At 31.9% G+C, this 23261-nt stretch overlaps 3 protein-coding genes and 1 pseudogene across 6 annotated transcripts; 2 read left to right on the top strand and 2 right to left on the bottom strand.

Annotated features, from left to right (window-relative positions):
• Window positions 1-4232: 4232 nt before the first annotated feature.
• Window positions 4233-5549, top strand: LOC111304179 (EPIDERMAL PATTERNING FACTOR-like protein 6). 3 transcript variants are annotated; one of them, XM_089742487.1, is made up of 4 exons: window positions 4233-4406; window positions 4709-4752; window positions 4857-4947; window positions 5221-5549. In XM_089742487.1, the coding sequence occupies exons 1-4, from the start codon at window positions 4301-4303 to the stop codon at window positions 5295-5297; spliced, it is 318 nt and encodes a 105-aa protein (XP_089598613.1). In that variant the 5' UTR covers window positions 4233-4300; the 3' UTR covers window positions 5298-5549. The 3 variants fall into 3 exon arrangements, with proteins under 3 accessions (XP_089598613.1, XP_089598612.1, XP_022756436.2); XM_089742486.1 differs by having other exon boundaries at window positions 4857-5092; XM_022900701.2 differs by having other exon boundaries at window positions 4857-5549.
• A 1849-nt stretch (window positions 5550-7398) lies between these two features.
• On the top strand, window positions 7399-13064 carry LOC111303092 (casein kinase 1-like protein 1). Its single transcript, XM_022899120.2, has 15 exons — window positions 7399-7489; window positions 7832-7925; window positions 8010-8050; window positions 9035-9104; window positions 9252-9400; window positions 9491-9586; window positions 9707-9777; window positions 10633-10694; window positions 10788-10851; window positions 10941-11025; window positions 11164-11290; window positions 11397-11479; window positions 11557-11620; window positions 11890-12032; window positions 12392-13064. Exons 2-15 carry the CDS (start codon window positions 7847-7849, stop codon window positions 12671-12673), a joined length of 1416 nt encoding a protein of 471 aa, XP_022754855.2. The 5' UTR covers window positions 7399-7489; window positions 7832-7846; the 3' UTR covers window positions 12674-13064.
• A 728-nt stretch (window positions 13065-13792) lies between these two features.
• LOC149515436 (uncharacterized) lies at window positions 13793-14867 on the bottom strand. Its single transcript, XM_089742089.1, has one exon. It carries the CDS (start codon window positions 14322-14324, stop codon window positions 13950-13952), a length of 375 nt encoding a protein of 124 aa, XP_089598215.1. The 5' UTR covers window positions 14325-14867; the 3' UTR covers window positions 13793-13949.
• Window positions 14868-15238: 371 nt separating this feature from the next.
• On the bottom strand, window positions 15239-23174 carry LOC111303097 (diacylglycerol O-acyltransferase 1-like; annotated as a pseudogene). Its single transcript, XR_016326647.1, has 16 exons — window positions 21944-23174; window positions 21699-21781; window positions 21523-21594; window positions 21295-21370; window positions 20990-21057; window positions 20391-20514; window positions 19889-19966; window positions 19330-19431; window positions 19082-19218; window positions 18385-18466; window positions 18243-18263; window positions 17529-17591; window positions 17288-17335; window positions 16393-16455; window positions 16180-16233; window positions 15239-15757 (listed from the first exon to the last, which is right to left on the bottom strand). The product of XR_016326647.1 is annotated as a diacylglycerol O-acyltransferase 1-like (transcript).
• Window positions 23175-23261: the final 87 nt, after the last annotated feature.

Raw genomic sequence — 23261 nt, 5'->3', positions numbered from 1 at the left:
TTTTAAATTTGAACTTGATTCAACTTAAAAATTATTATATTAATAAAATTATTTTATTTAATTTTAATTAAAATTTAAAATATTAACAATAAAAGTCTTTTGATATTTTAATTTCAAATATTTTAATTTTGTATATTATTAAACATAAATATTTTTAATATTTCAATAATAAATAGTATTATATTATTATTTTAACAATAAATAATAACACACATAATAATATTTTTATTATTTTAATAATAAATGTTAAATAATATAATAATATTATTTTTAAATATGAATATTTTTAATAATTTCTTATTATTTTTAGTTTAAAATATATATGTTTATATTCTATTTATTAAGGTATTTATATGACTATTTTAGTAATAAATATAAATAAAAAGATTTTTGTTATGAATTAATAATAAATATTTTGAATATCAAACTAATAGGCGGCCTGCACTTTTGTTTCCAAGTGAAAAAAAACTCCGAATACATAATGCTTAAATAAAAAAATATATTTATCTTAAACATGATTATTCAAATATTTTCAGTAATTTCAAAAAATAAAAATATAAAAAAATAAATCAAACATTAAAAAATTAAAACTTAAGAAATAAATCTGATATCCTGCAACAGTAAAAAAACGAAATATAATCTCTGCTGATTCATATTTGGGAAAATTTTGGGGAAGATTTGACATAGATTAAAAAATTAAAATTTAAAAAAAGAAAATTGATATCTTGTAGCAGTAAAAAATAAAATCTTCCCAAAAATCCCAAAATAAAAAATAATCTCCTGCAGCAGTAAAAAAAGAAAAAGGGGCCGTAATAGATATTATCACATAATCAATTACTATTATACTTAAGAAAGAATAAGCTTACAGAACTAAAATATAATACTACTTATACAACTTCAAATAATATTAAGTACTTAGGCATGCCTTTCAATCACTAGTTTTCATGAAAATCCCACTCAAAACAACATGCAACTCATGCATGTTCCAATGCATGATAAATTTTAGAAACTCGTCGATGAAGTAATGGTTCTAGTCGGAATGATGGAATCTTGCTTTGCCCTCTCTCTATTTCTCCTCTTATTTGCTTCACTGTCATTGTTTCTCATCTCTGTATGCACGAAAAAAAAAAAAAAGGCCCTTTAAAAATCTTGTCTTGTTAGCTCTGTTAATTCACTGCTTAAGAACAAACCCATTTTTTTATTTAAAAAACAAACCCAAATTTATTAACCCATTATGTTCCCTTCTTTTTTTTTGTTTACTTTGGCTTCTTCAAATTGGAAGAAGCTCTGCAAATTTCAAATTTTTTTGGGATTGCATTTTGGAGTGGAAACGTGAAGTAAAGAGCTGTTTTTCAGGGTTCTGAAGTCATTGGAACCAGTGCTCTCTAGGTTTTTTTTTTTTACTGGTTTTCTCATTGAAACCAGAAGGGGGAAAAAGTGTGACAAAACCAATACAAAAATCGATATACGTGGCAGCCTCAGAATTCTTTGTGATTCTTTTTATATATAGTATATAGATATAAATATTTTAATAATAAATGTTACTGTTTTAATATTAATAAAAATAATATTTTAAGAATAGTAATATTATTTTAAATATTTTAAAATATTAATATAAAGAATAATAAATAGTTTTATTTTAAGTTTTTTTTTATATTAACAAACTATTTTAATATTAAATTTTATTATTAAAATATAATTACTTTTTAATATTAATAATTTTAATAATAAATAATTTTAATATACTTTAATAATTAAAAAAATTTTATTTCTTAATTGTTATAATAATATTATTAAAAAACAAAAATTTTGAAAAATAATAAAATAACAAAAAATATTTTTTAATTCATCCAAATATCAAAAAATCTTTACTTTTTCAAAAAATATAAATATTTTTAAAAAAATTTGCCTAAAATCAATTTCTACAAAAACAAATAAAATTTAAATAATTTAATTATTTTATATATCACCTTTTAAAAAAAAGTATTAGTAAGTATTACTCTTATTTTAATTAATTTATTTTTCCTTGTATATATATTTGACACTTTACATGATTTCCATAATTCCATTCCAATTATATTTTGGCTAAATAAATCTATTTTTTATCTTTTTATTATCAAAATAAACCATTCACGCAATCTTTTATTTTCCTTGAGTATTGACATCTTTTCCGTGCTGTCCAACCTTTGGTAAGGCTTTCCTTAATCCCGACGATATCAGCGCCAAATCCAACACTTTGCTTCCGCCAATCCTTTAGCACGGCCTCGGATTAAGGCCTTACCTCCTCTCATATTGTTGCTTGCATTCCGTTTTTGTTTTTGTATTAAAATAAATTATTATTTCAAATGAAATAACTTTTGTAATCATTAATGTCATTTGATTTTTTCGTGTAAAAGTTCATGTGATATGATGATATGTTATGATTCATAATAATAAAATTAAAAATTTTTTTTAAAAGATATATTTTAATATATTTTAATTTTTTTTATTCAAGTCATAAAAATACAATTTATTTATTTATTTTAATTTTCGTTTTTTGTTTACATCATTTGTCACATCGACTTTCCAAAAGAAATTAATTGTAACATAAAATAAAATTTTATTAAAATAAAATTTTATTAAATATAGATTAAAAAATAAATATTTATTTAAATACAATAAAAATATAAAAATTTATAAAAGAAATAACAAAGTTAAAGAGACAAGGCTCTGCAGTCTAAGGCCAGCAGCTAGAGATTTTTTTTACTGCATTCCCCAAGTTTTCATAGGGCTGGCGTTGGGCTCTCAGTAGGGCCATAAAACGGGAAACCAACCTTTTGAAATGACCACCATTGTTTTTTTATTTGATCCGCAAAATTTGATACTAATCATTAAAATTAAAATTTTAATATTTTATTAATAAATCACAAAATTGAAAGATATAAAAAAAGGTTAAATCATCGTAGTTTTATTTATTAAAGGGTATAAAATGAAGTTAAATGGACTAAGGATGAAAAAAAAGAAAAAAATAAAAAAATTAATTTAAAATTATAGTGTTCATAAAGATTTAATTAATTTTTTTATTAGATTTGAATTAAAATTAAATATTAAAATTATATATTAAGTTCGAATTTAATTTTAAATTAAAAATAAAAAATTAAATTAAATTATATATTTTTAATTTAAATATATATTAAATATTTATAAAATAAAAATAATAAATTTATATCAAAATTTATTTTAATATATTAAAATAATATATAAAAATTAAAAAATAATAAATAAATTAAATCGATAAAATTTAATTTAATTATATTTGAATGACAATTCGATTCAAATTTAAATTAAAATTTAATTTTTTATAATATTATATAATATTTTAAAAAATTAAATCAAATCTAATATAATTTAAAGTGTTATCATCCTTGCAATAAACAATCACTTGGCTTCCATTAAAAAGGGGAATGCTTAATTTTCCATTAATGTAGATCTATTTTCAACAATTAATGTGCAATTTATGTATGAATTAGATGAACATTTATTAGTAAGAAATCAAATTGTTTATTTCAGTTGAAATTTATGCATTAACATTAAAAGTAGTAATATTTAATGAGAAAAAAAAGTTTTATTGTGCTACAAGAATTTTCAAGTGACAGTTTTCTTCTGAAATTGACTTAGTCAAAACGAAAAAAAAAAGGTGCACAATCAAGAAAAGCAGACTGAGTGATCCCCTAGCTACCAATCTGTTTGACAAGAAGGCTGAATAACGTGTACGTGAAGCAAGATCTCTGAACCAAGACATCCAGGACAGATAGAGAGAGCGAGAGAGAGAGAGACGGAGACAGATTAGATAAGGTCTATGCCTAAATTGTTCTGGTTTTTTTTTTTTTTTTTTCTGTTAAATGAATAGTATATGGTAAAATAGTGCTTGTCTGGTTTGTTTTAATTTAAAAAATTTGAATATTAAGATAGTGTGATACGATCACAATTAAATTTGTCAAAAACAAAAATGTATTTTGCATTTAAGGTATGGACATAAATTTAATAAAATAATTTTTATATTTTATATTTATTTAATATGATATAATATAATATACTATATAAAAATATACTTATTACAATGAGTTTTTTTATATTTAAAATTATCAAAATTGAAATTAAAAATCCCACGAGCTGTTAGCTACGAGCTTCCTTGATAAAGGTTAGCTATTCCAACTGCTCTCTTTGTCCTTTTGCACGGGACCGACTCACCCCTCTTTCTCTTTCTGTTCCTGGAATAAGACTATCACAATCTCATCATCATTGCGGGATTCTGAGAAAAATGAAGCAAAGAATGTGTTGTTTTCTCATTGTGGCTCTGCAGACAATAAGCTGGATTCATGTATCAACCAGGTCTTTAACATCAGATGACGTTGAACCTCATCAAGGTTTGCCATTTATTTATCTTAATTAGTACTGCACAGCCGTTGGTCTGATTTGCATCTTTTTGCTGCAAATCGATTTCTTTGCCAATCTTTGGCCTTTTCCCTCTAGTGTCAGCAGAAAAGTTTCTTTTTGAGCTTTTCTCACGCTGGCTTAACCCTAAACTTTTTCTTTATTGTGGAAATATAAGAGAATCCAACTCCTAAAGATTCGGTTTCACACAATTAGTACTACTCTTTCCTTCAAACCTTACCTTGTCAATTTCTTCTTTTGTTGTTTTGCTAATTATCTAAACCTGTTCAAACAGATAAAGTTCGAGAGTTCTCGGGAGTTACCTTTGACTCTGAACAGGTTCACCATTGAAGTTTACTCTTTTTTCTGCCCTTTTGAGATCTTGAATTATGGTCTTGGACTCATTTTCTGGGTTTGCTTTTTTTTTTTTTTTCTTTTTTCAGGGTCTTGAAAGCAAGGGAGTAGGTTATGGGAGTGAAGAAACATATAGTAGAATGCTGGTTAGACTTGGATCAAGGCCACCAAACTGCCAGCGTAAGTGTGGACGCTGCACTCCGTGTGTTGCCACTCAAATTCCTGCAAATTCTGATAAACTAGGAATTCAGAATACCAATTATGAGCCTGAAGGATGGAAATGCAAATGTGGATCCACTTTCTTCAATCCATAAATGCTGCTGGGGTCAATCTTTAGCAACTTTTTTTAGCATTATCTCTCTCTCTCTCTCTCTATATATATATATGTATATATCTCTCTCCTACAGGACTTAATGGGTAGAGTCAATTTGTCTTTTATCTTTCTTTGTTCAGGGTTTGGGAATAAAGATTTTTTGGGAGTGCTAATCTTTCAAGGTGGTTACCGGAATACAAAGAAAAGTTGCAGGTAAATTTTGGGGAGTGATGTCTTCCGGAGAATGAAGCCAGCCAGCCGGCCGGCCAGCCATGTGCTGGAGAAGGAAGTCTTGGTCGGGTAGAAAATCTTCATGTTCAGGGAGAGTGGGGGATTGAAGCCCATGGCCCAAACTCACTTGGATTGTAGACATTTTATTAGACCCTCGATTGGGTTTTTTTGGGTCGGTCGGGCTTTGGAATCGGAGCAGATAACCAGTATAATACCCCTTGTCGTTTTCGTTTCATAATTTCATCTTGTTGAAACGTTTTTGTGAATGGATATCAAATAAACTTTTAGAGTGGCTTTCAAAGAAAAAAAAAAATACTTGGCTCTTAACTTCTATAATAATAGCTTTAAGATTATAACCCAATAACACTTGTGCACCAAAATGGGAAAATAATAAGGAAGCTATACATCTGTTTCTTTTTTTTTTTTTTTAATAAATTTTGGGTCACAATGCGTTTTGCATGGTTATATTATCAACAGCTTCATCATGTGATAACAATAAAACAATGTACATACCTGGAAGGAGTTGGTATGGTGTCCAAGGACAGGTTATAGGTCCAAATTCAAAGATTCTTCTCAATATTTGGGAGAATGATAAAAATTTGAGACTAAAATTTGGATTAAGCGTTGTCTCTAATATTAAATGAATTTGGATAAGAATTTAAAAACCTTTTAAAAATGATTGATAATTATACATTCATTGTTTTAATTTGCACAGTCGGATAATTAAATAATATATGTTATTAAGGTATATATATTATTTTAGTATTTTAGTAAAAATATGTATTTTAGTATATAATAAAAATATTTTAAGATATTCATGTCTTAAATTATAACAAATATATATATTTTTTTAAATGAACGAATATGAGCTATATTGTTTTGAACAAAATTTAAAATTCAAATAATCATGTTAGCCAATTTGAACTTAAGCAAACGTGTTGGGATGCCATATTTAAATATCGTTCACCCAACTAGGTTGATCCATAAACCTTGTTTATTATTGCAACATGACACTTTTTTCTTTGTAAATAAACTGAATGCATGAGAATATTAGATTATCCAATTATTCTTTTCTAAAAAAAACCTTTTTCTGCTCATATTATTTTAATTTATTTTTGTATGTAAAATAAAGTAAGATTAGGGTTGGTAATCTAATCCGTTTCTGACAGATTTTGATTTGATCTCATAAGATTAATTTTTTTTTTTAAAATCAGATTTCAGTATGGTCAACTCATATATTGTTAAGAAAAAATCGAAATTAGATCGGATTCGAGTTTTAAGTAAATTCGACATGATATTTACATAAAAATTAATTTTTAAAATTTTTATTTATATATATTTATATAATTATATATTTAAATATTTATATTTAAAAAATAATATTTTATATTTTAAAAAATAATATTTTATTAATTTTGAATCAAATCGTGTATGATTTATATAATATCAAATTAGATAAAAAAAATAAATTAGATCAAATTTAAAACGAATAAAAATTCGTTTTAATTAAACTCTAAGTAAGACAAAATTAGAATCTCTTATTTTTCGTACCATTAAGCTGAGTTAAAGTGCTTGGTCCAAAAAAAAACAGCCAAGTTCTAAGTCTATATTCGAATCCAAATAACTCGTATATTTTTAAATATTGCTCAACGTCTAACTTAAATTTAAGAATTAAAATTTTTTTGAATAAAATTTAGATTTTTAATATTAAATTTTAGATATTTTTGTCGAAGGATCAATCAGCTTAAAAATGGAAAAGTCTGTCTAGTTTAATTGAATATTTGATTTTATACAACCATAATTATAGTAATTGTCATTAGTGGCAAAAAAAAAAAAAAAACCCCCCAAATGCAGCAAGATCACGTGACAAATACGCTCCCTCAATAGATTACACACGGATAAAATGCACGTCACAGGCCGACCCAAAATAATTCCTTTTTTTACTCAGAGGAACTTTCGAATTGTTTGCACGCGTCGTAAACACGCGTGGCCAAGCATCTCTCTCTCGCACCCAGAATTTTATTTTTAAAGAAAAAAAAAAAGCGAAGTAAAAGAAAAAGAGAGACCCCACGACACATCACAAAAACACACACATCATCCGACGTTCGAAGCTTTTCTTTTTTCTCTGTTTGCTTTGATCGGATCAAATCCACAATGCGAGAAAACGAAGCTTCGAGAGTGAGAAAATATGCAAAATTTAACTGTTTTTAGAGAGACAAACAGAATTATGATTTCTTAGCTATTCCTTCCCTTTTTCCCCTTTCGATTAAGCTAACCTAACCCTAGTTTTTTTTTTTTCGTTAATGTTAATTTTTAATTGTTTTTTATTTGAAACAAACACAGAACTCTAGATCTTTTTTTCTTTTGATTTTTCGGTAAATTTTTTTTACGTGATCGAAATTTTGGATGTGTATGGATTGTCGGTGCAGTTGATTGGGTGTTTGGTTTCGCCTTATAGTTTCCTCGCTTTTTTTATTTGGGGGAGTCTTCTAAATTAGGGTTTTATTTTCATTTTTTTAGTTCTTTTAAGTTGAAATGATGGAGCCTCGTGTCGGTAATAAGTTTCGACTTGGTCGTAAGATCGGTAGCGGCTCTTTTGGAGAGATCTATCTGGGTTTGTTGCATTTTTTTTCCTTTTTTCTGTTTTTTTTATTTGCGTGATTTTAAATATAGTTAGGTGATTTTTTTTTCTTTGCAGGTACGAACATTCAGACAAATGAAGAGGTTGCCATTAAGCTTGTAAGTAGTTTTTGCATATTCACTTTATATTTTTGTTGAATTTTGTATGATTTTCTTGCTTTTATTTATAACTGTAGTTTATTGCATGTTAACGTTCTATAAAATAGCAGTGTAGTTGCTATTCTTGTTGGGTTTTAATCCGAAATCATGTTCATTAGATTTTGTCTGTTTACACAATCAGTTATAACTTAGTGATGCAGTTTAGCCATAGGATATATTGGAGCAAGAACTGTAGAAATCTGTAATTGTTTAGTTAGTTGGGTTCTGGGCTTCTAGCTTATGTGCATGGGAAGGAGAAATTCGATTCCAATAAATTAGAGGTGGTTCAAATGTACTGTCCTGGATAAAATTGTAATATTCAGGGAAAGCATGACAAGGGTGCTGATGTTTGGAGCCACTTGACGCTTTGGTTTATGCATACTGATTTTGGCTTGACTTGGCATTATCTTTTGTTTTAGTTTTGTTTTGTTTATATTTAGTTTCTTGACTCCCCATTAAATTGGCTTATTAATTTTGACTTAAATTGGTGGCATCATCATATCTCAACAAAAGGAGGATCAAAATTGTTCATAAGTGAATTTTTCTTATTTTCTAATGATTGGCTGGTATCATAGTGGAAAATAAGAATCTGCTTTCGGTGGTTATCTCCTGAGATAAATAAGGTTAAATGGGGTGAATTACCAATTTACTACTGTATGTTCGTTATTCTCATTATTTTCTTGATATTTGGTCTGAATTCATTTAATATTAATCAATGATACTTTTAAGTTTCTTTTTGAGGGGGCACTTTCAGTTTGAATGACATAATTAATAAATTAATCTTCTGCTTGAATTATTGGTTTGATTCAATTAGTTGAATGTGCACTGTTTAACAATTGCTTGTTTATATTAAAATTCATAATGATTTTTTTCTATTTTGTGGTTGTTTTAACCATAATAAATTCTTTTGTTACATAAGTTGATATCATTTTCTGTAATGGTCAGGAAAATGTGAAGACAAAGCATCCTCAATTGTTATATGAATCAAAGTTATACAGGATCTTGCAGGGAGGAAGTAATGATACTTTTGAGTTTTTTTTTTTCTTTCCAGAACATAAAGCTCTTGTTTCAACTAGTGGCTGTTTTTAAATTTCATATTTATAATCTTGTTTCTTATGCCAGCAACTATTTACTTTCCCTATCTTGATCTTTTTTTTGGCAGCTGGGATTCCAAATGTGAGATGGTTTGGAGTTGAGGGAGACTATAACGTTCTGGTTATGGATTTGCTTGGACCTAGCCTTGAAGATCTATTTAATTTCTGCAGTAGGAAACTCTCATTGAAGTCAGTTCTCATGCTTGCAGATCAAATGGTAGTTTTGTAGAATTTCATAAATTTGCCACTTCAGTTCCTCTTAATTTAATGTCTTTTCACTTAATGCTATTTTGGTTTTTCTCCCCAGATCAATCGTGTTGAATTTGTTCATTCAAAATCATTTCTACATCGAGATCTTAAGCCGGACAATTTTCTTATGGGCTTGGGAAGGCGTGCGAATCAGGTTCTGCTTTTTTGTCAAAATATTATTATGTTATATGTTTTTTTCTTTCTTTTTTTTTTTTTTTTTGATTTATGTTGCAGGAGATTTTAATTTGGTATATTGTTTTACACTTTCACCTAGGTCTACATCATTGACTTCGGTCTTGCTAAGAAATATAGAGACAGTTCAACCCATCAACACATTCCTTACAGGTGAGAGAACTATCTATTGTATTTAACATGTAGTTTACAAGGCCTGGATTTGTTCCCATGCCCCTCCCCCCCTTTTAAAATGGAAAAAAAAAAAAAAACTTTGTTTAACATCTTCTTGATTGGTTTGCTAATACCAATAGTCTCATCTGAGCTGATTCTACTACGAGATTCTCCTGATTGCACCTCTATTGTTCACCACTGGCTGATGACTATAGAGAAGGTTCATCCTCTTTTAGAAGAGACAACTTCTGATGGATTCACATATTTCTTTTGTGATTATGATGAGTGTTATTGCTAATGTACCATATATGTTTTGGCATGAAAATGTTCATAGAGAAATGATATTATAATGAATTATAACTTATGTCAATACATGAATGAACTAAAATAATGCAGAAAAAATATGCAGTCATTTGGACAGTTAAGAGAACTTTTTCTGATAAATGTAAAGTTAACAAGCTTTTATTTTAGGTTCTATTACCTAAGATGACATGTTTCATTTTCTATTTTTGTTCCATAATCTGCGTGAAAATTAATTGATATCTGTCCCTGGTCTGCTTTTGTCTTCTGAGTTATGAGATTTTCCAACAAGGTTGGTTACAACATTTTAACTTATAGTTGTAATCTTTTAGCATGGCATGTATTTGTGAGTTTCCAAGATATAGCATTGTGAAGAACTGTCACAAATGTAGTCGTAATTCTTGTAGTGGTGGCAAGGATGACAAATTGGACTTCTTTGTATTTCACTGGCATGTCTATCTTTCTATATTCTTTTTAATGATTTATTCTGTTGATAATTTGTGGTGGATGTGCCAAGACAATTTTTTATATTCTACCTGGTCATGACCATTTCAGGGAAAATAAGAATCTGACTGGAACTGCAAGATATGCAAGCATGAACACGCACTTGGGCATCGGTATGTGTGGTCAATCTTATTTGTGATGTCTTTTCTTTAATGTATGGACATTTCAAGTCTTCTTAATTTGATCCTCTGGCCTATACCATGTAGAGCAAAGCCGTAGGGATGATTTAGAGTCTCTTGGATATGTGCTAATGTACTTCCTAAGAGGAAGGTGAATTCTTGCTACCTTTGTTACTTTCATTTTTGTCTTGTGTTCATTTCCTTAATAGTTTCCATTATTGGTGCCTCTTTTCTTTACAGTCTTCCTTGGCAAGGCCTGAAAGCTGGAACCAAGAAACAGAAATATGAGAAAATTAGTGAGAAGAAGGTTTCTACTTCAATTGAGGTAATGATGTCTTTAAATCTTGCGGTTGCATTAGGTTTCTTTAAAGGGTACTTGAGGTAATAGAAAGAGGTAGATGTGGTTTGGGGATTCTGATTTTACATACAAAAAATTTATGACTGAAGATTGATGCTGTTTCAGGCTTTATGTCGAGGTTATCCAACAGAATTTGCATCGTACTTCCATTATTGCCGTTCGCTAAGATTTGATGATAAGCCAGACTATGCTTATCTCAAAAGAATCTTTCGAGACCTCTTTATTCGTGAAGGTTTGAATTTACATTTTTAACAATCCATGCTGTGAACTTGTATTATTTCCACGGATCACAGTGATGTCATATCTTCTAATTGTTCTTTTTGATCCTTGCTAAATAGGCTTCCAGTTTGATTATGTTTTTGATTGGACCATTTTGAAGTATCAGCAATCACAGCTGGCCACTCCTTCAGCTCGAGCCCTTGTGAGTGCTTATTAGGATTTTACTTTGGTTAGTAATTAGTATGGAATGCATCTTTTGTAATTGCTTGTCTCTGTTAGGGCCCTGGCGCTGGAACAAGTTCTGGCCTGCCCCCTGCTATTGCCAATGCTGATAGACACACAGGTAATTAGTGCTCCTTTCAGATAATTGATTCTCTTAATTAGCACTACTATTGATGTTTTGAAATTTTTATTGCTCAAGTGTGTGTCAACACCCACTCACACTTTTGCACGCCAGCAATGTTTTGTTTTCCAAAATTTTAAAATTTTCTTTGATATTTAATAAGAAAATGAAATATTTGCATTAGCATCACAATTGTCTTGAATAGTTTCTTTGAAGTTGAAATATAAAGTTCTGCTTGGAATTATACCATTTGCATCTCATGATTGCAGCTGGGGAGGACATTAGAGCAGCTGGTTTGTTATCCATGGATTCCTCTCGACGGAGAACATCAGGACCCTTGATGAATTCAGGAAGTTACTCAAAGCAAAAGAGTCCAGTTGCAAATGATCCTGCAATTACTAAAGACTCTATGGTATTTTTATTTTATTTTATGATTATGCACATGTATATAGTTGGTTGAGATTTGTCATCAATGTTGTATTCTAGTTCCTTTGTTAGACCTTTATCATCAAGTCTTCTTTTTTGTTAAATTAGGATGCTTTTTTCAGTAGTTCATATATGCATATATATATGTATGTACAAAAGTTGGACACACATATATATATATATATATATATATATATATGCTTCACATTCCCTGTCCATTTTTAGCAACAGATATTGGGTAGTTTGGAACTGCACCCACGTAGTCCTATTTCCTTTGATGGTAACATCGTATATTTTATTTCATTCTTATCTTTTTGTGCTAATTTGGATTTTACTTGCGCCAAGTTTATTGGGCAGTCAGGTGGATCCTCTTCAAGGCGAGTTGCAGCCTCTAGCAGTCGTGATGCTTTTGCTGGTAGTGAGGTTGACCCCCAACATTCTCGTACAAACAATGCTAGTCCTGGAGCATTGCACAAAATTTCAAGTCGACACAGAAGTCCTGTTGAATCTGCTGACCCTAAGCGGACATTGTCTGGGAGAAATACCTCTCATGTCAAGAACTATGAAGCTGCCCTCAAGGGAATCGAGGGCCTGCAATTTGAAAGTGATGAGAGAAATCATTACTAAATGCTCAGCTATACGAATTGTTGTAAAACCACGAAATGGTTGATGTGCAACAGAGTATGTTTCCTTGAGGTGGGTTGAGTTTTCAAGGAATTTGTAACTCGGAGCTCCTGATTTGGAATGGTGCACCCAAAGCATAAATTTCTCCACTGATGGAAAAGCTTGTGAAGTGAAATTTGACTGCATCAAAGTTATTGTCTGTAAAGGCTAAAAGTGTGGTAAGGTTATTTTTTAACAGAAAATTTTTTGGCCGGTATTTTTTAACTCACTGTTTTTGTGGTGTCCCTTTCGTCTTTAAGATTCTGCTTTCTCGGTCTTTGGGACTTCTTGAGGTTTGAAACTTTATGGCATTGTAAATTGTTTACTATATTCTTGTCACTGGTGTTCGTACCTACTTTTTCTTTCCTCTCTTTTCTGTTTTTTTTTTTTTTTTTTTTTATGCTCGTAAGGCAAATTTTAGATTTTTTTCGTAGTATATATATATATATACACAAACACACACACACGGACATATACATATCAAGGGAAATTAGGATATAGGATATGATAATAAGATTTTATTCTTGTAGATTAAGGGAACTCAAGAGTAGGACCTAAATAGGATAATCGACAACATTGATTTGTCAGGGGCTGGTTTCTGTTTGCAGTTCCTGTTGTGGATTTTTCTTTTCAACATTTTATTCTTCATAAATGAAGATAGTAATTGTAAGAAAAACATCCACTGTTTTGTCCAAATATTTTTCAAAAACACTAGTAACCAACGGAAAAATTATTAGCTTGAAATGAACTTGTCAAAGCAACCTATGTATGCATAGTGGACGGATAGCAGCCTCGGCAGTCGGCACTGACGAGTGCAGGGATATGCAAGTAGTTGCAGTCCCTTTTGCCCTGAATTCCTACAGATTATGGGTTCATTTTCATCAGGCAATCACCATTTGTACCATGAGTCTATGCTAACAGCGTCGATGTTCCAAATTGTCAAATGCATATGCCTTAAGAATTCAGGTACCTCACGTTTTGAGAAGACGACATGAGCCTCATATTATATGCAGAAGGCAAAGTTAAACCTGTAGAAAGGCTTCATATTCTATTAATTATCGTCTCAACGTATACCCAAGCATACAAAGCAAAAGCAAACGATTATTAATTCGAACCGGAAAGGGCATGACCATTCCGTTAAGAGAATTGATACATCTTCGGTTTTTTTTACCCATACATTCACTCAAATTAAGACTATAATAACAAAACAGCAGAGAAATTGAACAACCAAATTAAAAATTTACCACCATCCATAAACTACCCTACGGTACCCATCCTTGAGCCACCTAAAACTCTTCTTGAAAGACCCTTTCACCTTCCCTTCAACAGCGTAAACCTTATAGCTAGTTACTCTCTTCTTCCTCTGCAACTCCGGATCATTGAAACTCCAGCTCTTCGAAGAAGACCAATTAGTGGACTTTCCTTGTTTGAACTTAGCATCGTTATTTGGCATCTGGGTCTGGCCATGGCGTACTGTAGAGGCATAGGATGCATTGTAACACCTAAGATCTTGCATGCTATGGATACCATTCCCATATGACAAAGTGGGTCCGTTATGGTTCTCTATCTGCTGCATTCTTCCATCGCCACATGATTTGGATCGCAAGTCTTCCATGAATTCTTCTGCTCTCACAGAAACGAATAGCTGTAGCTACTGCCAATAAATTTAGTGGATTTTGTGCTTTGGAGCCTTGTGTTTGTGGAGTTATAGTCTATTTTCTTGTATGATTCCCCGATACCCTGACTTTAAATGATCAAATTGCGTCGGTGGTTTGTACGTAAAGTTAGGAACCAAACAAATAACTGAGGTTGGGCCATGGGTGTAATAAAAGCCGACTCACTTAATTCACATGTTTAATCTACCACTTTGTTACATTCAACCACATCATTATTTCACGTAATCCACCTAGTTCATATTATTAAAAAAAAAGATAATGTACTATTATTATTATTATTTATTTAGTAACAAAAATACTAATACTTAATTGTCTAAATAGCTTGAGGAGGTAATTTGCATGTCGAAACGTATCAATCTAAAATCTATATTAAAGCAGGATCACTCAAATATAGTAAAATGAAAAAAAAATGAATTCAAGATTTAATCAAATTAATAAATGCATTTACCTTAAAAAATCGTATTTAGTAAATTTTAAATTCAGATTTTAACACATAAAACCTCTTTCTCCTATTTCAAACCGAAACCTAATTTGTAAAAAAAAATAAAATAAAAAATTTTCCTTTATCATAGTCTATGTAAAGATGGCGTGGCTCTGACACCTTTGGGATAAAGGTAGGTTTTTATGGGCTCCACGAATATTAATATCGAGCACATAACATGTTGTATTCGAGTTGTTTTTGCCCTGCAACTCCAGCTTTATTAAAGGATAATAAATAATGGAGTCTCTTTTCTCTCTCTCTCTCTCTTCCCTTTTTTTTTTCGTTTTAAAAAGACACTCTTAACTTTAAAAAGCTTTTTTCTTCTTCATCCACTAATGAAGATTTCAACCTTTTTAAACCAGAAAGAACAAGTTCAATAGAAAAGCAGACTTCATGCATTAAACAGTTTGAAAAACTAAATTCTCAAAAATAAATTATCAGTAAACTATAGAGAAGAAGGCTGTGCCTGAATTATGTACCCTTTTCAACTGAGAAACAACTAGCAGATTAATACGGTTACTTCATTTGTGGCATTGCTACTGCATTAGGCTTTCGAAATTGCTCGTGGCTTTGATGGTATTAACAAATAATCCGCTCGTGAAAATCATATATGATACATCAGACACCAAAGCATCTCAGCAGGAAGTGGCATGATGAATTGAAATATACAAATCCAAAGCAAGCAGAGCAATGGCACATGATGATAGATGAGTTACCGTGCAAAAACAATCTACAGCAGCTACTGGATCAAGTTTCATCAGGCACCGGGTTGTTATAGTAAGTAGTTTAATCAGCTTTCCCTTTGCGATTCATCAGATCATGCTAGTATAAAAGCACACACATTGGCTGTCCAAGAATGCAGAAAATGAACCAGAAAATCATACTTCCCACCTGGCATTGAAAAGAAGAATGTAAATGATCATTTGACAATGAATAGACGAGCATTAGCACTCCACTAGAGAAGGATATACTAGGTGATTGTCTACAGTACATCGCTCCCTTTACTTCATATCCTCTGGCCAAACAAATAAAGGAACAGAAGGAATATAGTTGTTACTTTACTTTTCTTCTCTTCCCACATATGGTACCTTGGCTTTTGCTATTACTCGTAATAGCCCTACAACACTACTACAAGCCCACTACCATACATTCAGACTCGTAGAATCAGACAGCCTCGTAATAACTTCTTCACATTTTCTCCATGTACTTTAACCATAAAGATGTTAATTCAGAAACGAAGTTCGATAACGAAAAATAAATTTAAAAAAAAATAGGTTAAGCTTCATAGATACAAATCAAAGTAAAAAGCATACCGTCGGGCTTCTAAACTTGTTTTGTGGATAATTTGTGATCAAGACCAAGGGAAACTGATAAAAAATTAGGAAGAGGAGGAGAAATAGTTTTGTCATAAATCTCATGTCTGATATCAATTCTTGTTTTACTAGTGCTGGTGCATTTAAAAGTGCCAAGTGATTATTGATCTTCATTTTTCTATATTAATGTACCAGAAACAAGAAAATTCTTACCTGAAACATCATGCCTATAAAAGCCCATAACTTAAATATGTGGCAAGGAACAGCAATGCAGAGCTGTAATAAAGTAAACAGAATTAAGAAACAATAGAAGAATACTCAATGTGGTAAAATATATTTATAGTACAAAGGAATTAAATAAGCATGCCATGTTCATTGTATAAACTGGAATTCAATCGCAGGAATTTCAGCACTAGCCTCTGTAAAACAACTGCCATAAAGCCATTTGATGGCATTCAATGGAGAGAGCATGAAAATATTCACATTTATCAAAGCTGTGGGTTGATAAACAGAGAAAAACTCCATAAGGTACTCTGGTGGTTAATCAGCTTGGGCAACATTCAAACTGTGTCATCAACAGATATAAGATCCGGCATTCTTATAATGGCAAGGTAGTTTATCCACTCTACAAGAAAAGAACATTTACTTCTCAATTTATACACTAATACTGTAAATTGTTTCCTCTTTCTTCTCCTTTGCCCAATTTATGCTTTTGTTGTGTGTACATGGCAAAAATCATCAACAACAAGCCCTGGCATCCCCCATTTTCTTTTTTCTCTTTCTGATAAGGTAACAACAAATGAAATGGTTAATGATGAACCATAAGTTTGGGCTAGTCAGCAAAAGTTGGTACCAGTTGTTAGGAATTTCAACTATACATTAATTTTTCAAGGTGAATCAAAGACAATCAAATGTCCAATAGAAAAGGTAACAGTTGGTGCATACCCAAAAGGTAACAGTTGGTGCATACCCAAAGTATTAGCACTGAACATATTTGCCATCATAAAACAACAATCTCATTTAAATGAATAATTATTAGAATCTCCACTCTCTTCTCCATCCACACAAGGCAAGTTAAAAGAATATAGGCTTATGGGAAAATAAATACCTCATGAAATACAGCAGAAACCAAGAAAGTAATAATGATGGCAACTCCCTAATAAGGAGGGAAAATAAAAAAAAAATCAATACAAAAATAGCCAACCAAAATTAAAAACATCACTGCAGAGAATAAATAACTATGAGATAATAGCATGCTTGATGGAAATTTACCATATTTCCTTCACTTGAAAACTAAAGAGCTAAAAATCATGACTAAAGCACTGAAGTTTTCAAAAAGGGGAATTCACCTTGGGCATACCATTCCTTAAGCATGGAAAATAGACATGGCGAACCATCCATTAATGAACAGGCTGTAATCAATTAAAATTCAGTCAGCAATGGAAAAATGTAGATTTTTCCTTCTGAGTGTGAAAAGGAAAAATGGGAAAATAACATTTATCATGAAAAAAAAGGTAAAAATAGAAGGATGGAGATAACATGTAGGAAGCATTTTGATGTTCTGAAAACTTAATAAAATTAAGGAAAGCAAAACCAGCCAATGAGACCTCGACTTGGTGTCAAGGAAGAGGCCCTAGAACCTTGAGGTCCCAAGTTCAAGTCCCACCATATGTGAGTTTGGTCCAATTTTATGTTAGATTTGTCCAATTATGCACTGGTTTGTTAATTGGTCTGTTTATCTGATTTAATTAAGTGATTTTTTATATGGATATAACACTTGATTATGATTGTAACTTCTCTTGTATGCAGTAACTTCATCAAAAAGGAGAGCAAAACCAGAGAAAGGGATTCAAGAATGAATGAAGATTATAAAAACATTGTATACTACAGTTAAAACAAGAAGTCATAAAAGCATTTAAAATTTTAGCCCATATCAAACCAGTATAATATGACAGCAATGAGAAGACCGGAAAACTTTGGCAATAACTTGGTATTTATAGCAGCGAGTTAGCAAGTAGGTTAGGGTAAAAAAAGAAACAGATTATGAGTAAAATGAAACGTACCATATTCAACATTCTCCAATACTGATGACAGCCATAACTACGGAAATCCAAGCAAGAGACACAAAAAGTTTGCGGTGAATTTCACCAAAAGCATTGAGTGAAATATAGCTCAAGAAAATATTTAAGGGGTTCTAGAACTTACCTCCCTGACAGATTTTGCATTCCACCAATCTCTATAGAACTCACGATCCCCAAAATGAAGGAGCTCAGCTAGTATATTTAACCTTTATTTATTATTATAAATAAGGGTAATATGCTGCACGCAATATAAATAGTATGCTGCCAAAGATTTTTAAGCACCCACAGAAGGCTGATCTCTGTCCTTTGTGCAGGTGACGTAATGCATGTGCATGCCAAAGAGTGTGTGCATGAGAGTGAGAGCAATGTTTCGAATTAATACTCCATCCTAAGGAGCCGATTCTGACAAAATGGCTAAACAAAGAATCAAGATGCATCATGCTCAGGAGAGACTATTTGTCTTTCCTAACCCCCAAACACTGTGAAGGAAACAGAAGCAGGTGCTTGAGATAGGTTGGCCATTAGGTGGGCAGAGGAAGTAATTTAGCATCAAAGTTGATCTACCTTGTTTTAATTAATCATTTGCACGATCATGGAATGAGCTAATTCACATGTACATATTTGAAAGCAGAAATGTGCAACTTGCTGCAATTAAATGATCAAGTCATGAATATAAAGTGAACGCAACTATAGCTATCAAATTAAAATATAAATTACTTAACAGAAATCTTTTTTTTATTAAAGAAGTTAAACAGAAATCTTTACAATGAAACAGAAGAGGAAAAGACTGTATTCCCCAGAAATAATAACTGCAGATGTACCAGAGATGAAAAAGGCAGTCGAACATGCAGAGCCACACATATAAATTTGGAACTGAAAGCTTCAAAACTCTCTCTATGGCATATAAAAGATTCCCCTTCAAAGGGTGTTGAGAGTTCTGAACAACTGGATTGATATACTGCAGAATTATACAAATCCACAAAAAATTTTTAACATTTAATGAATAAACTCTGAAACACAAGGCAGAATAAGGAACACTCATAGCAATTGAAGAATTGACACCACCCACCTGTTCTATTATGAACCGCATTAGTCCTGTAAATATTATAAACTTGATAAATTGATAAACCACCCAACATTTTCGAACAGCTAGTGTATGAGGATAGCTTGTCTGCATGGAAATTCATCAACATTCAGAACAAGAGATTGCCAATATCAAGCAATGCTGTTTACTACTCACAATTACAGAAATGGTAACACATATTTAAGACAAATCTTAATCATAGATTAGGTGCACAGAACAAAACAAGTAATGAATAAAACTTATTTTGGTAAGCTAGCTACCCATATTATGTACCTTCAAGCATATTTGCAGTCTTCCAAAAATCAAGACATGATGAATCCATCCATCAACACCCAGCCCCAAGAGGAAAGGTGAAAATAAAAGAAACAAAGGATGGGAAGACCAGGATGGATCATTGTCCATAGTACCACAAGACATGAAGAGTAGATGGGGTACATGGAACAGATAGATTCCAGCTTGAGCATTGGGCACTCATACATACTATACTGTAGCACACGATAAAGGAAAATATCAGTCTAGGCAACAAAAAGAATATGATTCTTACCTGGTAACATAATGTGGGAGCTACCATGAAGCATACCAAACTCCTGAAGCTAACATCATAAGAGTGGGCCACATTTCCCTAACATCAACAACAGGATCATACAGAATGAATCAATAATAATCAAATAGGAAATATAACATTGATTGAAGTCAAAACATGGGTGAAAATGGAGAGTGCATTTTCACTTCTTATTCTAAAAAAAATAAAATTGCACCTGATGTTTGACAATATTCGTGACTCAAACCAAGAAGCATTTTATAATCAACAACTTATTTTCCGGGCCATACTTCCCAATTCCCAACCACACCACAAAAAAATTATGCATAAATCATTAATTGCACAAGGTTCAACTGTTAAAAGAGCACGAGGAACTGCCGGGGGGGGGGGGGGGTTGTAAAAAAAGGTACAAGCTTTTGTCTTGCCTTAAGGCAGCACAATTTTTCATTTTTTTATGCTGTTTTCAATAATCAACCACAAAAGTTCAAAAATATTTTCTCCATACCTTTTCGGCTGACTTGGCAAGTGCTCTCATATCATTGGTAGCATGAGCATAGGATACCAATTTTAACCAGACAATACAAGCAAACAGCATCAGAGCAACGCCTGATAAAAATGCAGAATCACACCTGCACAATTCAGAAGCAAGTCCAATCAATTAAGAATTTTCACAACTTTCCTCTTATTCTTTTAAGAGTTACATGTGATGAACACTGACTGGGCACAACAAACTACATAAAACCTCAAAAATAAAGGCATTAAACAGAAATGAACGAACCAGACAAGAAAATGCATTCAGCAAAATTGGCAGTCTCAAGCTAACTCCAAGAAGAACAAGGCAAAGTCTTAAGTTTTGGCTGAGAAAAGGACTTGAAAATTCTTTCATGAGCTGAGCCAGGCATTCATCTAATGCAAACTTAAATAAATGTATACAAAATATATATAGAAATAATTTGGGCATCTTGTGATCCTAGTAGGATAGTGCAATCTAAACCTTGGAAAGGTTGATAAAGTAACACTTTCAATGCTAAGTAGAATACAATAGATAGCTATATACTTGGAAACTGGAATAAAAATAAATTCAAAGGAAAAAAGAAATTTCACCTAAGAATAACAATAACTGGATACAAAACTGCAGTTGAGCTAATGATTACATGAAGAAAAACAACAACCTGTAATATAGAAATTAGCAGTCAACTTTTTGCAACTTCAATAACACAATGTGGCGTCTTGTTATCTATGGAGAATTAGTACACTTCTTCAAGTGCTGATGCTTGGCATATATAACAGCAAAGAAATTTCTAGATCACAAGTTCTTTTCCATTGAAAATTCAAGTAAAGAAAAAATAAGGAAAAGAAAGAACAAGCTTTATTTCTGCAATAGCTGCAGCTGCTGCTGAAACACTTACAGGTTCAGATATATAATTCTGGTGCACCAACATTTCAACTACAAACACCGCAAGTGGGAAAATTGGAAGAGTATGACTGTAATGTGAACCAGCAAGCAGAACATAAGGAGTTAAATTATGATCAAGCCCACATAACCATAAAAATAATAATCCAATAAGACTTGCCTTTCACTCACATAATATATTCTTAGCAAACCTAAAACTAGGATTAAATTAAGGAAGCATTACCAACACATAAAAAGAGGCCAATCACTCAACGATCTTGAACTAAACCGAAAACCAGATCTGATCAACCACCCAGAGTGCACCATTTTATCAACAACAACATAACAAAGATAACAATTCATTAATCCGATGCACCATAAATTAATAACCACCAACAAAACTAAAACTTAAAAACACAAACCTTCATCAGGTTTTCAATAATAAGTCGGGTGTTTACAGCAACAAGTACTACTATACAGAGGCTGAACAGATCCGCATGACTCTGCTATCATGTTCAAATCGTTAATCAGAGCTAGAAATACTAAATTCAACTCAATTCAAGCATTTTACTTTTTTTTTTCCGAAGCTAGCAAGCTTGCAATTCCAGAAAAATATTACTTTAAACCGCTGATCCTCTCCAACTAAAGTACGTGTAGATAAAAACCTGTTTGAAGATGGCGTCAGAGATGAGAGGGCTTTCTTTGATCCTCTGATGAGTGGGAACACAAGGCCGATACGTGAATCTTATATCGGAAATGCTTGGAATCCCGTTTGCTTTTTCTCCAACGTTGCTCATCAAATTGGCCGATTCCACTCGATCTCTATCGTCCACGGCCTCGCCATTGCCCGAATCGTCAGTGTCCGGAGCACTGGTTCCGGCGGCGGTGCGACCGTGCTGGTTCGACGACGAAATGAGAAGAGATTACGATCTGAGTCGCTGTGAGAGGTGCTGATCACCGTCTCCGTGCTCTCTAAAATCTCAGGTGATTCGAGTATCGCCATTCAAAAATTAACAAAAAGAAAAACAAGAGTTCTACAAGACAGGAGGATTAGCGAACTGGATTAAAATTAAAAGCATGCGCGTAAACAATTATTGATTCATGCAAAGAAGATAGAAAAAGACTGAAAAATTCGAAAGCAGAGGCCAGAAAGTGCAGATGAGTGAACGGAAACTTAAAACGGTTTTTGGTGTCAGCCAAACCCCAAAACTACATCTAAATTATTTTTTTTAATATTATAAAAAAAAAAAAGTGATGTAAAGCGGTGGGTCCTTTGGAATTGGAAGATTCTCATTCCTACGATTTGGCATTTAGTGAAATCATAAGTCTAAGCATTTATAGCAACTAAATTTAATTGTCTACGTCTAGAATTAATTCTATTTTCTCTATGCCATTTTCTTATGTTTTTTTCCCTCTACGCATGTTTTTCGTCTCTCTTTTCCATATTTCTTTTCTTTTTTTTTTTCCTCTCCATATCTTTCCTCCCCTCTTTAACGGGTTCATCTCTCAAATTTTCTCCAAAAGTCACTTTCTTTTTACAAAATTTATACAGGTTAGTTCAATAACCCATTAAATTCTTTTACTGGGTTTTCGTTTTTCTTCATAAAACCCCCTAATCCCCAATTTATTTTCTTCAAAAACAAACAAAACGAATTAGCCTCATGGGATTCCAGATACAAGAACGTTAACTCCAAAGTGGCGATGGAGCTAGCCCTGGGTTAGTGTTGAATTCAAAATTTCCCGTGAGGGGACAGCATTGCAAACTACAAGATTGAATCCCTAAAACTAGATTAACGGTTCTTCTAGAACGGGAGAAAACAGCATAGCAAACAAGTGAAAGAAACAAGATGTCGAAGAAAAGAACCGGAAGATAGAAATTGAAGAGATGATTGTAAGGAGTAAAATATTTAGCTCCTCAGCATAGACAGGGCGAGATACTAGCAAAATCTAGTCAACTGCCAACTTACATGCTCTGAATAAGCG

Source organism: Durio zibethinus, chromosome 13 (assembly GCF_047325235.1).
Source record: "Durio zibethinus cultivar Kanyao isolate XHJ-2024 chromosome 13, ASM4732523v1, whole genome shotgun sequence".
Lineage (NCBI taxonomy): Eukaryota > Viridiplantae > Streptophyta > Magnoliopsida > Malvales > Malvaceae > Durio > Durio zibethinus.
This window is presented reverse-complemented; position numbering and strand designations above follow the sequence as displayed.

What these genes read in the sequence shown, in the direction of transcription:
- LOC111304179 (XM_089742486.1), top strand. Translation starts at nt 4,301, where the DNA reads ATGAAGCAAAGAATGTGTTGTTTTCTCATTGTGGCTCTGCAGACAATA. An exon ending in TGACGTTGAACCTCATCAAG is followed by an intron (nt 4,407 to 4,708) that starts GTTTGCCATTTA and finishes CTGTTCAAACAG; the next exon opens with ATAAAGTTCGAGAGTTCTCG. An exon ending in TTACCTTTGACTCTGAACAG is followed by an intron (nt 4,753 to 4,856) that starts GTTCACCATTGA and finishes TTCTTTTTTCAG; the next exon opens with GGTCTTGAAAGCAAGGGAGT.
- LOC111303092 (XM_022899120.2), top strand. Translation starts at nt 7,847, where the DNA reads ATGATGGAGCCTCGTGTCGGTAATAAGTTTCGACTTGGTCGTAAGATC. An exon ending in TTTTGGAGAGATCTATCTGG is followed by an intron (nt 7,926 to 8,009) that starts GTTTGTTGCATT and finishes TTTTCTTTGCAG; the next exon opens with GTACGAACATTCAGACAAAT. An exon ending in CAATTACTAAAGACTCTATG is followed by an intron (nt 12,033 to 12,391) that starts GTATTTTTATTT and finishes ACTTGCGCCAAG; the next exon opens with TTTATTGGGCAGTCAGGTGG.
- LOC149515436 (XM_089742089.1), bottom strand. Translation starts at nt 14,324, where the DNA reads ATGGAAGACTTGCGATCCAAATCATGTGGCGATGGAAGAATGCAGCAG.